The 18438-nt window shown below is 39.9% G+C and overlaps 1 protein-coding gene across 1 annotated transcript in view; it reads left to right on the top strand.

The window, feature by feature from the left end:
* PREP (prolyl endopeptidase) overlaps positions 1–18438 on the top strand; it is a 136372-nt gene that overhangs the window by 38868 nt on the left and 79066 nt on the right. Inside the window, exons 4-6 of the mRNA XM_069487656.1 lie at positions 429–559; positions 3726–3935; positions 8148–8269. Of these exons, the coding sequence (XP_069343757.1) occupies positions 429–559; positions 3726–3935; positions 8148–8269 (463 nt within the window). The remainder of the gene's footprint in view (positions 1–428; positions 560–3725; positions 3936–8147; positions 8270–18438) is intronic.

Below are 18438 nucleotides of genomic sequence, written 5' to 3'. Positions count from 1 at the left end.
GAAATGTTTGCCGTCTTGCCCTTTATGGAAAAAGTGTGCCTACCTCCCCACCCTAGCAGCCTGGCTAGGGAAGAGAACCAGAATTTGATTTAGAAGATCTGTTTTCTTCTTCATTTAAAAGAAAAAGTTACTGCTTTCTTTGAATATCAGTTTTAATTTTAACGAATAATATAGTCTTTGTCTTTACGTAGCTAATGTGCAGAATTCCAGTCAATTACTTGAATACAGAAAGCAATTCAGGTAACAAGCCGCAGATTCAGGGAGATGGTGGGACCTTTCACCCTAGTCCCCATGTTGCTGTGATGGCCTGATTGCCGTTGTACCTTTGTATGTTTTTGGTTTTGTTTTGGTTTTTGTTTATATGCGTTTGGTTTTACTCCACAAATAGAAAACTCCACAGCTAAATGAAGACCGCCTCTGTCCCCCAGGTATTTTTATTTTTACAATACGGGTTTGCAGAACCAACGAGTATTATATGTACAGGATTCCTTAGAGGGCGAAGCCAGAGTGTTCCTGGACCCCAACATACTCTCCGATGATGGCACAGTGGCACTCCGAGGTGAGTGCTATGCAACCAGGCCTGTGAGAGTCCCAAGGCCCTCGCTTGCAGCTCTGAAGTTAGTGCAGTTGCCCCACCTCTGAAATACCAGGCAGGGTGTGGACCATATTGTAGAACAGATTGTACACGCAATATCAGGAAAGCTAATTTTTGCTCACGTGTATATTTAGAACACATGAAATAGTCACGTTCCTCTTTTCCACTCTGATGGCATGAAACAGAACTGGAGACTAGTTCACACTGGACCCAAATTAGCTTCTAGGCCTTCTGGGATCTTGAATTATCGTCATTGTTTCCTGTAACATCCCTGAGACCTATCTGTGATTAGAAAAAATAAATTCTCTTCTATGAGAAATTTAAGCTGTACAAAGAATGTTCCAACTATAAATATTAAACAGGCAAGAATATTTATTAGACCTATTTCCCTCTTGTAGGAGGAAGTGGTCAGAGTTTTAAAATCTGGTTAATTGGGCCAGGCATGGTGGCTCATACCTATAATCCTATTCCTCTGGGAGGCCGAGGCGGGAGGATTGCTTGAGCCCAGTTTGAGGTTGCAGTCAGCTATGATGATGCCTGAGCATGAGCGAGACCCCATCTCTACAAAAAATAGAAAAATTAGTAGACCCCCTGGTGGCGTGTACCTGTAGTCCCAGCTACTCGGGAGGCTGAGACAAGAGAATCGCTTGAACCCAATTTGAGGTTGCAGTCAGCTATGATGATGCCACTGTACTCCAGCTGGGGTGACAGAATGAGACACTGTCTCAGAAAAAACAAACAAACAAACAAACAAACAAAAAAAGTAGTTAATTGTCAATATACTAAAATTAAAAGTAAAAAAAAATAGCAATCTTGTAGAAATTGGACAACTTGGTACCCTGTCCGCTGAAGATGAATAAGGAATAAGTTTTGCCTGCAGTTGCTGCAAACTTTCTACATAACTCTGCCCCCCAAAATAATCTCCTCCATGGGCCATAGAGAAGATTACCCCAGGTTTGTGCCACAAGCAGAGTTCTAGGGTAAGGAAGTAGGTTATAGTCTAGTTCTATGGTTTAATAATTGTACACTCTGAGAATTATCTCTTGGTGGCATCCTAAATGAAGTTGGCTTGGCATTCCCATATGGTATCATCTGCTTTGTAGAGAAAGCACAAGAGGAGTAGATTTGGCCCTCTAGAGTTGAGATAGGAACACTGAATTCCTTTGTAATTGATAAGATGGGAGTTATAGAGCCCTGTTCCATCAAATCTGTGCAAAGACGCTTTTATACAAGCATTTCTAACCATGATTCTGTCATTCAGTGACCTACCCTCACCTCTCTCCAAATAGGCTGTGTATATAAATGATCTTTTATCAAATCAATATCGAAAGTATTAAAGTATTGATGCCAGCCAGCTTAATAACAGTGTTCTTTCATGAATCTGAGCCTATAGTTTTAAATGAATTTAATACACTAGTTCTGTTGAAGTAATGTATCCTGCATGGGAATTTAATTTTCACAAAGATCTATCTTGCAACCCATCCAGAAGGACTTCATCATAACAGTCTTAACCTCTTACCCCAATGATGCACTCTGCCAGTTGTGACATTTTTATGGAATGTTTGCCATGTACAAGGTCCTGATAGATGAGAAAGTAAATTAGGCTTGAGACCTATGTCAGTCGTCGAGTTGTTTGAGAAGGGTATTATAGGAAAGTTACAATATTAATAAACATTCAGATTCATTTTGATAGTGTATGATTTTTTAAACATATATTTCAAATCAGATGTTTTATTTAAATTTTTCCTGAAATTTTTCTAATTATGTATAAATAATTCCAAAACTACAGTGCTATTTAGTATAAAAGGTGACTATCTTTTTTCTCCTCATCACCTTTTAGACTCTTTTCTGCATTTACGTACATATGAGCCTGGATACTTTATAGGTTTTCAAGTGATTAATGAGTAGGTTTTGTGAAGTTTTAAACTAATTTCTCATTAATTGAAATTCCATGTAAAATACTAGAAAACCTCTCATAATAGTTGAGCTTCTTAGAATTCTCGATCCTCAGTAATGTTTAGCAAGCAACCTAACAGGAACTCTGGTGTCAGAGTCTTTGATAGGAGATGTGGTATCGAATGCTCGAATGCTGTACATACTTCGAAATTATAAAAGCAAATATAAAACATGTAAGTGTTTGTCAAGAAATATTCCAAGTGATAAGAACATTCTGTCAGGGCTCCAAGTAATTGGACGTGGCATAGCAGTCTGTAGACAGCGTTGCTTTTATTTGTTATGATTGCTTTTGGAATGCCTTCGTTGCAAACCCTCAGGCTTTATTTACCTGGGCCTGTGATGGTCAGATGTGGGACTGTAATCCTTGAGCGCCAGTAATGCCCTGAAAATGAGGTTACAAAGAGGGATTTCAGATAGTTTGGAATCCATCCCAAAAATTACCTAATGGCTACAATTGAGTTCTATTATATGGCATGTGTCATAATTCAGTCATTACTCTAAAAGCAGTTTCTTTTTTCCTCTTATTCCCTTTACAGTATAAATAAAATATGCTGAAAGTCCCAGATGAGCTCTGCTTTCAACTGAACTGCCTATTGAATTATAAAAATTTCAAAATGCTAGCACTCTGGGAGGCCAAGGCAGGAGGATCGCTTGAGGTCAGGAGTTCGAGACCAGCCTGAGCAAGTGTGAGACCTCATCTCTACAAAAATAGAAAAATTAGCCAGGCATGGTGATGTGCACCTGTAGTCCCAGCTACTCAGGAGGCTGAGGCAGGAGGATCACTTGAGCCCAGGAGTTTGAGGTTTCAGTCAGCTATGATGACACCACTACACTCTAGCCAGGGCCACAAAGCAAGACTCTGTCTTAAATTAAAAAAAAAAAAAAAAATTCAAGATGGAAGCATCTGACAGGCATATAATCTAGTACTTCATTTTACAGATGAAGAAACTAAGACCTAGAGAGATTGGGAAGCTTGTCCAAGGTCATAAGGTTAATTCCTGTAAGATGTGGGCTGAGCCCCCAGGATTCCCCACTACCAGTTTCCTGTTGCTTCTGTTAGCATGTTCTCCCTACATGTTATGACAGCTTTGTCAGACAGCATAGAGGGCAGTGGGCAAGGCTAGGAGTTGTATTTCCGTGTTCATCATTTGATGAGTGCTCCTGTGTCCCATAGGTTATGCGTTCAGTGAAGACGGGGAATACTTTGCCTATGGTCTGAGTGCCAGTGGCTCAGACTGGGTGACGATCAAGTTCATGAAAGTCGATGGTGCCAAAGAGCTTCCAGATGTGCTTGAAAGAGTCAAGTTCAGCTGTATGGCCTGGACCCATGATGGGAAGGGAATGTTCTACAACTCATACCCCCAGCAGGATGGAAAAAGTGATGGTAAGTGAAGACTTCACACTTTTTTCACAAAATGAGGTGTGACTTCACATGACTGAAAAGAGAAGCTAAACCCTATGTAGAAGTTTCTGGTCTAGAACCATGTTTCCTCAAAGGGTATTGTATCAGCTAGCTTTGCTGTTTGACAGACCACACCAAAATTTAGTGGCTTAGAATAATAACCATTTATATTTGTGAGCCTGTGGGTTGGTCAGGCAGTGCTTCTGGGCTTAGCTGAGTTTTAACATATATCTGTGGTCAGCTGCAGGTCTGTTGGCTGATTTTGACTTGGCTCTTTTCTATGTCTGGGGCATCGACTAGGGCAACTAGGCTGTCTCAGGTCTGATCCATGTGGTCTGTCAGCCTCTAGCAGGCTTGCCAGGCTTGTGCACTTGGCAACTCAGCAGGGTTCCGAGAGGGAGAGCTAAAAGACACAGCCTTCTTGCTCCTGGGACATCAACTTTTCTGCATTCTGTTGGCCAAAGCAAGTTTCAAGGCCAGCCCCTTTCCAGTGGGGTGGGGGAGGGAGAAATTATGAAAAGTTAGGGTCACAATTGCAGTCAATCCCTCATAGATGTATCTCCCAAGGGGATTGTGGAGAAGATAGACCTTTTTTTTTTTTTTTTTTTTAACAAAAACAACCTATTTGATGATGATGAGTGATTATAAAACTTTCCTACTACAGTAATTATTATACATGTCTTCCTCTGATCAGAAGTTACAAGTCACCGGATGGTTCCATTTATCTTGACACTTTTCTTCTCCTTGTGACTTCCTGGGCACACCTTTGTCGTGCTCTTCAATTGCACAAAGATCCTATTGTGTTCAAGTGGTGCCGTCTTTGTTGTCTTTCTTTTCCTCCTTCACTCCTAATCTTCCCAGACAGGAAGGGCCATGTACCTTGGACCTTACCGGTAAGGGGTGTCAACCTCATATTCTTCCTTATGCCATCCCACATATCCACATGGTGTGTCGCATTTTCTTCTTATCTTAGTTGTTCTTTACAGGTGGGTTTATGATCCCTGTGTTAGAGATTAGTAGCGTGGGTGCAGAGGCTCAGTAACTTGCTGCAGGGATAGGTGCCAGCAAGAAGCACAGCTACTCCCGTGCTTTCTACCGTACACACTGTCCCCTTTTCATGACTTTCTGTGTCTTTGCCGTCTTGAAATATGCTTGCTTTCTTCTCTTCCCTCCCCACCCCGGCCGAATTGGGAATAAGGCTATAATGCTTTTCATCTCTTTTGGCTATGTTTAGCTTTTGCTGCCTTTTGATTAGGCTACAGCAAGACCTTTCTCTTAATTCACCAGTGAACTACAGGAGGAGGTAAGAGTAGGCTTTTATGCAAGGCTGTTGGCTAAAGAAGAACATCTGTGTCCTATACACTGAATTAGCTGCCTGTGGTAAGAGTGACCCAGAGTTAGAAAATGGTGGTCATTTCTAAGTTCTGGGAGACAAAATAAGTATAACCGACCAGTTCTTGTTAGATAACAGTGTTACTAAGTTAACTTGTAAAAAGCAAAAAAGTTATTATTTACCCTCAGTTTTCATTGGCAAAAATAATGATTAGTAATTGTGATTGATTTAAGAAAGCCAATGTCTTTTCCCAACAGTAATTTTGCTGCCCTCTGGTCGAGAGGATCTCAGTAACCTCTGAGACTGTGATGGGGGCCTTACAAATGAAGCTAAGCCGTTCATACCATGTGCTTCTTACCAGTGTAAACTCAAGGAAAATTGCTTAAGTACCATAAAGCTTTTTTTTAACAGCATGGTATTATCTTACTTCTTTTCTTTCATTGCCCTGAAAGCTTGGTACATTGTCATAATGAAAAAAAAAATTCAGTCTCAAAGCAGTCTTCAAGATCAGCAAATATGAATGAATTACTTTCAGGGTAATATCCAACTAATATTTAACTTTTTAAAAAACTAATTTTTTGGAGCAGTTTTAATTTCACAGCAAAATTGAGAGGAAAGTTCAGAGCTTTGTTGTATGCACTTGTCTGCCACATGTGCATGGCTCATTATCAACATCCCCCACCAGCGTGGTACATTTGCTGTAATTGATAAATCTACATTGACACATCATTATCACCCAAAGTCCATAGTTTACATTAGGGTTTGATCTTGGTGTTGCACATTCTGTGGGTTTGGACAGATGTATGGTGACAAGTATCCAGCATTGTAGTATCAGTAGTTTCACTGCCCTGAAAATCCTCTATGTTCTGCCTGTTCATTCCTTCCTCCCCCAGACCCCTGGCAATCAGCGATCTTTTTACTGTCTCCATAGTTTTGCCTTTTCTAGAATGTCCTCTAGTTGGCATTTACAATATGTAGCCCTTTCAGATTGGCTTCTTTCACTTAGTAATAATACATTTAAGTTCCTACATGTCTTTTCATGGCTTGATGGTTCATTTCTTTTTAGTGTAGAATAGTGTTCCATTGTCTGGATGTACCTCAGTTTATCTGTTCACCTACTGAAGGACATCTTGGTTGATTCCAGGTTTGGGCAATCACAAATAAAGTTGCTCTAAAAAAAAAATCTGTGTGCAAGTTCTTGTGTGGACATGTTTTCAACTCCTTTGGGTCAACACCAAGGAGCACGATTGCTGGATCAGATGTTAAGACTATGTTTAGTTTTGTAGGAAGCCTTCAAAACTACCTTCTGAAGTGGCTGTACCATTAGTGGCTGTACCATTTTGTGTTCCCATCAGCAGTGAATGAGGGTTCCTGCTGCTCCATATCTGGAGTATCTTTTCATATGCTTATCTACCATCTGAATATCTTCTTTGGTGGGATGTCTATCAAGGTTTTTGGCTCAGTTATTTGTTTTCTTATTGTTAGGTCTTAAGAGCTCTTTGTATATTTTTGATAACAGTCCTTTATCAGCTATGTCTTTTGCAAATATTTTCTCCCAGTCCATGTGTGGCTTGTCTTTTCATTCTCCTGACCATGTCTTTTGCCTAGCAGACATTTTTAAGTTTGATAAAGTCCAGCTTATCAATCATTTCTCTCATGAATTATGCCTTTTTTGTTGTATTTAAAAAATCATCGTCAAATCCAAGGCCATCTAGATTTTCTCCTCAGTTATTTTCTTTTTTTTTTTTTTTTTTTTTTGAGACAGAGTCTCACTCTGTTGCCCGGGCTAGAGTGAGTGCCGTGGTGTCAGCCTAGCTCACAGCAACCTCAAACTCCTGGGCTTAAGCGATCCTACTGCCTCAGCCTCCCGAGTAGCTGGGACTACAGGCATGCGCCACCATGCCCGGCTAATTTTTTGTATATATATATTTTAGTTGTCCATATAATTTCTTTCTATTTTTAGTAGAGACGGGGTCTCACTCTTGCTCAGGCTGGTCTCGAACTCCTGACCTCGAGCGATCCACCCGCCTCGGCCTCCCAGAGTGCTAGGATTACAGGCGTGAGCCACCGCGCCCGGCCCTCTCCTCAGTTATTTTCTAGAAATTTTGTAGTTTTATGTTTTACATTTAGGTCTTTGACCTGTTTTGAGTTAATTTTTGAGAAGGGTGTGACTTCTTATCCAGATTTATTTTTTTGCCTGTGGATGTCCATTTGTCTCAGCACCATTTGTTGAAAAGACTGTCTTTGCTCCATTGAATTGCCTTTGCTCTTCTGTCAAAGATCAGTTGTGGGTCTTTTTCTGGGCTCCTTATTCTGTTCCATTGCTTCTTTCGCCAATCCCACATCGTCTTGATTACCGTAGCTTTATAGCAAGTCTTGAAGTTGGGGAGTGTCAGTCCTCCGACTTTGTTCTCCTTCCATACTGTGTTGGCTACTCTGTGTATTTTGCCTCTCCGTATAAACTTGAGAATCAGTTTGTCAATATCCACAAAATAAGTTTCTAGGATTTTGACTGAGATTGCATTGAATCTATAGATCAAGATTGGAAGAACTGATATCTTGACAATATTGAGTCTTCCTATCCATAAGCATGGACTAGCTTCATTTATTTAGTTCTTACTTTATTTCTTTCATCAGAGTTTTGTAGTTTTCTCCATATCTGTCTTGTACATATTTTGTTAGCTTTTAATTTCAAATTCCACTTGTTCTTTGCTAGTATATAGGAAAGCAATTGATGTTAACCCTGCATCCTGCAACCAGATACTTAACTTTTAAATGTTTCTAGCATTATACAATATAGATGGAATAGATTTTCTTAAAATTGCCAACTGCAATTCAGTATACATTTTTTACTCCTTCAGGCACAGAAACATCCACCAATCTCCACCAAAAACTCTGCTACCATGTCTTGGGGACCGATCAGTCAGAAGATATTTTGTGTGCTGAGTTTCCTGATGAACCTAAATGGATGGGTGGAGCTGAGGTATTGTATGGCTGGGAAATTTCACTCTCAATGACCATGCCTCATGGATGTGTATATAAATGTTCTTATTATGTGATGATCGTAGTGGACGTGAAAGTCCTGTGAGTGAATATTCTTTTGTTAAAAATACCGGTATTTAAATTGACTCTTAATAATGAAGGTGGTAAACCTTTTAACTGTAGTCATAAAAGTACGCAGTAAAGTAAAAGGTGAACATTGCAAAACTCAGAATCCTACTTCTCAGATGTGAGCAGAGTAGCCTTCCATAAATTTTCTTTTTACACATAGGTGAGAATGTCAGGGGAGAGAGTTTGTGTGTGTTTTGCTTTTTTACACAATTGTGCTCTTACTGTGCATATTGTTCACTTGTTTCTACATCAAAATAAATATTTTTTAGACATTTTCTCATCTTATACATATTCATACATTCCTTGGGGTTTTGACAGTAAGCAACATCTATTGAAGTTATGTGTTTTTCAAGTTACTGGCCCCAGTTGTATTCTTTATTTTGAGAATCAACTGTAAAGAAACTTAGGAGTGCTTGGAGTAATATTTTGGCTTTTGTTAGTTCATTTTTATGTATTAAGAAGTATATTTTGTTAAAGAGAAATATTCTGAATGTTTTAATATGGGTGGGAGATATTATCCCATTTTTAGTGGGAATGAAGAATCTACAAACTTTTTAGCTAATTGAACCACTTACCTCTTCACTTGAAAGAATCGGAACTTTGGTAGGAAAAGGACGTTGAAAATTTTAACTTCTCAAAGGTCTGGTTCATTGTGGGACAAAATAGGAATCTGTGGTATTGTAGTCCATCCACATTGATACACTGTATTCCGAAGTATCTTTTTTTTTTTTTTTCACCCCTACCCACCCCCAACCCCATCCGAATTATCTTTTTATGTATTTATTTTGGTTTTCTAGACCAGGGGTCAGCAAACCGCTGCCCTCTGGCCAAATCTGGCCTGTTGCTTGTTTTTGTAAATAAAGTTTTATTGCAACACAGCCACACCATTACGGCCTGCTTTTAAGCTGTAACAGCGGAGTTGGGTGGTTGCCACAGAAGGCCATGTAGCCCACAAAGTTGAAAATACTTACTATCTGGACCTTTGTATAAAAAGTTTATCAGATTTTAATGGAATATTTTTAAAGTGAATTTATAGGACTTATATTTTATTAACTTAAATGTGTCCCTTTTTTAGGCTTTTTCTTTACCACCCTACCAGCTTTTCTTATGCAGTTACTATTGTCATTTTTCTCACATATTTATTTTTAATGGCCTCCCTGATGTCTATTGTAGATTGTTTCTATTAAGCTTCTCCTTACTACAGATATGGGTGATTATTTATAAAACAATAACATTTTTACTGTCTTCTGAGTGAAACACAATTAAGGAGATAAATATGCTACAAAAAAAATTGGAATGTTAAGTTCTGTGTATTTCTCTCCCTCTTTTTGGAAGGAGTGTTGATGGAGAATACCTGAAATAGTATATTTTAATAATCAAATTTTATTCCCTCTGGAGTCTTCAGAAAATGAAAGACATGCTCTCCTGGAGAAATTTTTATGCTTCAAAAATAATAGTGTCATTGCAGCAGCACAACTTTAATCAAGGCAAAATTATTTGGTTGATAGAATAACATGAATATTGAAAATAAATGTCAAAATATCACTATATTTTAGCATGTACATCTAAAAGGAAAAAGGACAGCCTTACAAGTGTAACTCTTAGATCTCTTTATTAGCATTTGGTTAAAGTACCTAGTTTCCCATGGGTTGTTTTTTTTTTTTTAATTGTAGTGAAATACACATAACATAAAATTTACCATTTTATCCAAAGTACATTCCCATTGTTGCATAAACATTATCACTATCCATCTTCAGAACTTTTTTCATCTTGCAAAACTGAAATTCTGTACCTGCTGAAGAATAACTCTCCAATGCCCCCTGCCACACTACCTGGCAACCACCATTCTACTTTCTGTCCCTTTGTATTTGATTATTCTAGGTACCTCATACAAATGTCATCATACAGTATTTGTCCTTTTATGACTGGCTTGCTTCCCTTAGCATAGTGTCCTCAAGGTTCATCCATCTTGTAGCATGTCAGAATTTTCTCCTTTTTTAAGGCTGAACAATATTCCAGTGTATATATGTACCACATTTTGTTTACTTAGTCATCCACGGACACTTGGGTTACTTTCCACAGCATTATTGTGAGTAATGCTGTGAGCAGCTAGTGTTTACAAATACAGTGGAGACATTCATATATGCATTTGACATATGTGTAGTCTGTTCTAATTAGATAGGCAAATGAAAAGCAGATTTCAATAATTAAGGTGGTCCTTCTATCCATTCATTAGATGTACATTCGACATAACTTGTCTAACCTTTACCACAGCTTTGAGAAGGAGGCGATCATTCCATGCATAAACAAATTAAAATACCTGCTGGGGTAACTACCTTACAAGCCATGGCTGGAACCGCCTGCTGTGTGTTTTAGCCTCTGTAGCCACATCTCCTTAACCACTGGACGCTCTGCCTCCCTGGTTAAGGGGAAGGAGGGCACACAAAAATAGGAGCAATGACTGATAATGAATGGCAGTTAATGAAGGGATATATCTCTACTGCACAGAAGTAATAAATGAAGTTGTTTAAAAAAAAAAAAAGCTAAAAGGACATATAAAGTGAGATCTTTATGTTAGATCAGGGCCCTAATCAGTGAATTATGCAGAGGAAGTCTGTAAGAAAACTAGTGGGCTTGGTAAACATAAACCGGGCATAGACATTCTTAAGCTGTGTTCAGCTGCTTGTGTGATCTTGGTTGGTTGGTCAGGTCTGGCTGGCTAAGTGAGCATCCTTCCTTCCTAACCCAGCTATGTGTGATCTCACTCTGAGCAAGAAGGACCATCTTGCTACATAGAGGAGTATACTTTGTCACTTAAACATGAATTCTATAGTTCTGCCAGTATGAAGCCTTCGGAAGCCTCAGGCCCATCCTGAATCGATGGTTCAGTTCTGAGTCTTCAACTCAGAAAAATCTAGATCGTGGAAAAAATCTTGAAGCAGAAATTTCTTGTGCCCTTCCAGGAAGTGTGATAGAACCAGGGGAGTCTAAGAAGCTGGTGCACTGTAGACTTGGCTGGACCGGAAATACCCTTGTCTGGAGACAGAGTAGCACTCAGGCCATTCCCCAGAAGTGAAGCGAACAGTTTTGCAACAGCCTTTCTTTAGCAATTTACGTCTTGGAGAAAAGCAGAAGTCATCTTTATAACTGCGCGCCAAAGGCGTGTGCTGCAATTGTTGCATTCATTTTTAAAGCACTTGTTTTTAGGATCGTCATAGAACCTGGTATTTTGTTAATACATTGCACAGTGTCTGTGAATGGAGAGCCAGTGTTAGAGTGGAGGGAGTTTTGTTCTAGTCCCCTCTGTGTGGCCTTGGGCAAGTCACTTCATCTGTCCGAGTCTGTTTCCTTCGTTTCCTCCAGGGCTTTTTCAGCTCTGAAAGTCTATGGACAGAGGATCTATCATAGCATCTCCCAGGCTGCAGGGTGAGAACGTAGCTGCTGGGTGTGAGAAGCGGGACAGGACTGGACGCGACCCGGGCTTTGTGGGCGTGGCTGGAGAGCCCCGTGGGTGGAGACTGGGGTGTGTGGATTTCTCCAGCTTGCTGCCCTCCTCCTCCCTTTGGCCGCCGCAATCCAAGTTCACCGAGAACTTCCCTTTATATCTAGACACTGTCTCCTCGTGACTCATCTCCTTCCTTCACTGACACCTCTGCCCTTCTGCACGGGCAGGTCTTTCTTGCCTTGATCAGGCAGAACTCACAAAGTGCCAGTCAGGAAGCAGCCACGGTTTTCCCACGCCTGCCTGTGACAGCGTGTCTACACAGGATGCCTGCCTTCTGCCCCGCAGAGCCCAAGCCTTCTGACACTTTTAGGTATTAGAACTGATATTAAAGGCCCGTTGCAGTCCACGACAAAACATGGCTCTCTCCAAATTACATGCTGCTTCCCTCTCCCCAGCTCAAGTTTGGAGAGTCTGTCTCCCTCCTTGCTCAATCATCCCGTCTTAGTTTGTCCAGTGGCTCCACGGGAGGAGGCGTTAGACGAGGGGAACCGGGTTTTTGCTCACAGGGAGCTGCTTGTCTCAGCTGCTCGCCATTATGATGTGTGTCCAGGCACTGGCTCTCCTATGGCATCTTTGTGTAGTGAGTCCCCTCAATTTTGGGAAGCTCTGTGCTTTTTTGTTCCCTGATGTGGGTTATAAAGTCTCTAGCGGCCGTTATGCACTGACCCACTCTCTGCTGTGCCCCGTTTCTTGTGCCTCCCATAGGCTGTTCCATCCTGGAAGACTCATCACTGGCAGCCGGGGCCCTGGCCGCCCTCAGCCCTCCTGTACACACCCAGACTGCTGGGCTCAGGAGTGAGAGCTCCCTCGAGCCCTCAGGGTGTAACCTGAAACAGGCTGGCATTTGGCTTGGCCAGACAGAGATGTCAAATATTGTCTAATATAGACTATGATGCCTTACTTAGTTGAAGGGCAGGGTTGTGGGAGGATAGAAATTGCCAAGTTTTAAAAGATTCTGTTGGACCAAAAATAAATAAATAAATAAATAAAGTGAATTGTGAGCCTTTGGAAAAAGCAAACCCAAGGAAATCTGACATTTTGAGGCACTGTTCCCAGCAGAGGGTGCTCTAGAATGAAGATTGTGAAAATGTGTTGATTCCCTTTAGAAAGGATTAAAGAGAAAATGCCCAGCTCTGTGATTAGCTAAATCCTATATAGAGAACCTAATTCTCTTCTACTTAATTCTTACAAAATGTTTTTTTTCCAAAGGTAATCCTAGATCTTAATATTTGTCACATATCTCCATAAGCCATTTTATATCTTTATTTGTATCCCCTCGTAATTAAAAAATATATATATTTATGTTACTCATATATTAACATCCAAAATGCATTGGCTGACGCTTGACTCATAGTAGGCACGCATGCATGTTAATTTCCTGGCTCTCCCCACTTCTTCTGATGAAGTTCATGCACGCGGAGACCTGCAAGGCCTCGCCTTACAGAACATGCGCAGAAAAGTCCAGCGATCTTCCTGAGATAGTGCTGCCTCCTCTGCGCCTGCCTTGCTGGGTATTTTTGACGTGGTTTAGCAGCCCTCTTCCTAGTTGGCACAGGCCGTACATTAATTCCCCCAGTGCTTAGTAAGCCCTTCCCTGGTGTCCACCACTGTTTTCTTTGTCATTAACACTGCTGGACATGATACTCATCATGCCGATTAGTACCCAAGAAAATCTCAGCAGCATAGTTGGTAAGGCAGAAAAGTCAGGGAGCCAACCTGGAGGCCTGGATGTGAGTAAAGCAGGAAGGCCGTGTTGCTCATTGTACATAAAACAGCTCCTGATAGGAGCAAGTTGTTTTTCTAGTAGAGATGTTGGATTTGCTGATAAGTCACTTTTTTCACCTGAGCCCAGGTGTTGCTCAGTAAAGGAGAAAAGAAAACAAACAGTAGATTTTTGAGTAACCAAGCTTGTTTGCCAGACAAACCACCAGGTAGATTAGAAACAGAGTGCTATATCATGGTAAGACCTACATTATTATATTATTTTGCATATGTTTTTTTTCCTTAGAATTTTCTGTTTTATCTGTTTCTGGCATGCCAAGCAACATATCATATGTTTTGATTAATTTCTTTTTTCCCCCATTGCTATAGTATCACACTGTACTGAGAAAGCTATGTAATTTGATTTAATGCCTACCTATTAGAAATATTTATGTTAATGTGTACTCATACGTGCTTTTGGCTACCCCTGCATTTCTGTTACTGACAGTCTCTTATTTTTATTACTAATATAGATCCATAAATGAGTCTTATATATGATAAGTCATCATTGCAGGTGGTTAGTTGGACATTTAAAAGTTTTCTTAAATTTAGTGTTGGAAAAATACTTAATAGTAAAGGGATGTTGTTATGATTTGCAGTTATCATGAAAGGAATCCAAAAGGGTCTATAAAATAAATTTGATAGTTTCCTGCTCTGAGAGTAACATGATTAACTCTGAAAGCTATTAAAATCCATTTTCACTCCTTTTGTTAATTTCCAGGACAATTTCAAGTGTCACTACTTTTTAGTATACTTTTTTTAATACACATTAATTCTTGTATTATAACATATAAAAGAAAATACTTTCTTCAATTTGAAGAAGTTCACGTAGATTCAAATTATGAAAAATATTTTTCCACCCTATTTTTGTCAGATTCTAAGTGGAAAAAATTATATTAAAGAAATTTCAGGTCCATGAAAATTGGTTATTAACACAAAACCACATGACTCTGGAATTCAGTATTCCAGCATAAAATAGCTTATGAGTTTTTCTTTAAAAATGGTGTGTTTGATGAAAGTCCACATAGTCTGTACATAAACACTAGTGTTTGTGTCCTGTTGTTTTGAAGGGCAAATAACTGTAGATAGTTAAAGGATTGAGAGTTTAAAACATTAAATGTTTTTCTGTTAATTTTCTCTTAACATAAGATGCATGAAGCATTATTAGTATTATTTAGTATTAAGACTATAAATTCATTGGCTTTAAAATTTTTATTATGCTAGTAATGATAATATAGGTTTATTATTTAGAATATAATACCCATTCTCCAGAGAAACTATTATATTGACATATTAGTATCTATTTCACACTTATTTCTGAAGATTTATGGAGAGATATATATATATATATAAAAATCATCAAATGACCTGATGATCCAGCTGATGACTTCTTGTGAAAATGGGCTAGCGTGATCTACACTCTGGTCTGAATGAATCACCACCACACCTACGTGAGGCATTAACTGAAGGTGTTTTTTAAAACATTTATTTGGGACTAGATTCCCCTGAAGGGTACTCTGGTTGCTGCTTATCTCTCTAAATTCTATGGGTTTTCAGTTCCTGGGTTTGTAGGAGTTATATTCCCGAATATGCTAACTTACCTAAATTATGTTTGTTGGACTAGCACATGTGAACCTAACAGAATAAAGTATAAAATATATATTCTAATAGTTTGATGTCTAATCAAGAGCTTTCTTGGTAAATACTACTATCTCAGTGTAGCCTGATACCATAGTATACACAGTTAGAATTTGTTAATGAATTAATGTGGCTTCTTTAATGAAAATATAAAGTACAGTACCCCCATACTTTATGCCCTACCTTTTGGTAAATGTAAATGTGTGTGACAGCTATTATTGGGTGCCCTCTTCAAAGGTAGAAGCCAACACTTACACACATTTCCTCAGGGTAGCATAAAATGTGCCAAGGCAAGAAACCACAGAGTTTAGAGGGAAACACATCTCTCCCCATTCCTCTGACCGTGCAGAGGAATTTTTTTCACTTGGTTTTTCAATGGTGAGACGAGAGAGGGTGGGAGTTTGCAGCTTAGCGGGTTCACAGCCCTAAGCCTCGTTGTTAAGTGTGCACCTTATCAGCAGTAGTTGCTCTCTTGGTTCTCCGTCTGTTGCCTCTTGTTCCATTTCTAGTTGATTCAGACCTCAGGCGGGGAGAAGTGTACTGCTTGCTGGGCCTGCCCAGGACACTGAGTGGGAGGCCAGTAGCTGTGGGCTGTGCTCTTCTAAGCGCTGCATATTTAGAGGGTATTGTTGATGCCTTACATGCTGTCACGGGTCAGGCTCCCTGAGAAGTGGCCTCTGAGATAGAAATTAGCACTCTGAAAGTCTAATGGGTGTGCTTTTAAAATCTCTGCCTGTGTGGGGAGTAAAGACAGCAGAAGGAGAAGTTGAACTATGATGTCATCATCACAAAAGTGTCACCTAGTCTACAGGGAGCTCTCAAGCTAGGTGAGCCCTTCAGCATTGTCCTCCCTGGAGGATGAAGGGTCTAGGCCTTTACTGCCCTATATCAACCAGTCATTGTATGTGGATGAATGCAAAAGAATGTGTGACTTTGGAGTGGTGACTCTTCAACTTAAGGATAAATCCTGGAGAGGTTCTCAGGGGAAAGGCTGTCTGTTCTCAATACCTAGCACCCGGGGCAATGAGAGTTTCCCTCCTAGAGGACAGCCACCACGGCATCCACTACTCATGCCAGCATCTGCTGGTGAGATGTATGCTTGAGAGCAAATGTATGTAGCCTGAGTACATGTTATCTGTAGCTCTCTGTACCCAGTACCTATACAAACTATAAGTTGAGTTGTAAAAATGGAAAATTTCAAGCAACCATTTTTAGGGGACTTCTACTTCTTTAATAATCAATTAGGAGCCATTCCCTCCCAAAAGGCTTCCAGAACTCTTCTTCCTCCTGGCTCCCCTCCCTGTTAGATGCCCCTCTCTGGTACTCTGATCATACTTTGTACTTCTTGCTATTAGTGTTTTGCAACATTTTTCTGTGTGTGTGTGTGTCTGTGTATCTGTATCTGTCAGTCTCTCTCTCCCACCTGAGCATGAGTTCTTGAAGGCCCTATCCTGTAGATCTGTGTGTTCCAGAACCTAGTTCAGCAGCAGACACTTGGTAGACCCTCAGTAAATGTTGGTCGAACAGGCTTAGCTCAGGCTAACCATCCCCCACCCCCACCCAGTAGTGGACAGCTACGTTTGATGGCACTTGTTAAATCCTGTCTTTGGTATAGGAGATGGCAAGTTGGCTGGAGATGGGAAGTTGACCTACATTCTCCTGTTAAGAACAGCCACCTTTGTTAACAGTGACTATGTTCAACCTTATCCACCCTGGGCAGCCGAGGAAAGAGGGAATTACTCCCTAAAGCCTGGAGATGAGCACTCTGCTCCTCCCACCTTCAGGAGACAGGCCTTTGCGCCAGCACCAGGGGCATGGCTTTTGGCTTTGTTTCTTTTGTTAATCTCCGGAGTGTGTGTCTGATTATAGAAAATGAAAAGCTAAGTACCAGTGAGTTACCAAATGTTAATTAGTCCATTTGTAGAATACCATATTCTTTGTACATTTAGATTTTTTCCCTCTGTTCAAATACTTTTATAATACAGATGTCAGTACATTCCTCTTTTTTAGTTAACATTCTCTAATTATATGTAATCGGTACTCTAAATGTAATTCAACAAATGACTTCAGAATTAGATTGTGAAAGTGACCTGCATATTAAAAATTGACAGTAACAAGAATGGTAAAGAGTTTTAGCTTTGACCCCTATTAATATTGTTAGGAATGCAAGTAATAGATTTAATATCAGCAAATATAAATGTTTCATTTATAGTGATTCTTAGAATTTTGCTTTTGTTGATGGTTCATTTACATAAATGATAGATTTTCATGAAATGAAATCATTTTGACATAAGGAAAATTGCTTAACATGGACATAGAAGGGCCGGGCGCGGTGGCTCACGCCTGTAATCCTAGCACTCTGGGAGGCCGAGGTGGGCGGATCGTTTGAGCTCAGGAGTTCGAGACCAACCTGAGCAAGAGCGAGACCCCACCTCTACTAAAAATAGAAAGAAATTATATGGACAGCTAAAAATATATATAGAAAAAATTAGCCGGGCATGGTGGTGCATGCCTGTAGTCCCAGCTACTCGGGAGGCTGAGACAGGAGGATCGCTTGAGCTCAGGAGTTTGAGGTTGCTGTGAGCTAGGCTGACGCCACGGCACTCACTCTAGCCTGGGCAACAGAGTGAGACTCTGTCTCAAAAAAAAAAAAAAAAAAAAAAAAAAAACATGGACATAGAAGGAATCTGTGAAAAGCATAGATTTAGGAATTACACATTTCATTATTGGTCAGGTTAATATTATTACACCTCTGTTGCAAAAAGTCACTGTTTTTTAATCAGAATAATTGATTTCAGAGAGCACGGTTATTCCAGAAAATGTCATGTTTCTTAAGGAAAAGCCAATAGTATTTTATGAACTGGAATTTGTACTGTTTTAGGAAGTCCTGATGGGCCCAAGGCTCTCCTGCTTTTCTGTTTTCCTTATATCTGACTTTGAGGAAGGTCACTTTATTCTGTTAGCATTCAGTTGTCCTCCCTATCAATAGGATTTTTGTCTTTCCCTCCCAGCAATTTCCAAAATTCATCTTTAAAATTGCCTTGAAATAGTCTGAATGTGAGACTGTAAGTATGTGTTGCTACTGATAAAATTTTAGTGGAAGAAGATGTATTCCTTATCTGTACTCATCAGGGTGA

Source organism: Eulemur rufifrons, chromosome 15 (assembly GCF_041146395.1).
Source record: "Eulemur rufifrons isolate Redbay chromosome 15, OSU_ERuf_1, whole genome shotgun sequence".
Taxonomy (NCBI): domain Eukaryota; kingdom Metazoa; phylum Chordata; class Mammalia; order Primates; family Lemuridae; genus Eulemur; species Eulemur rufifrons.
Note: the sequence above shows the minus strand (reverse complement) of the source record. Positions and strands in the feature narration are given on the sequence as shown.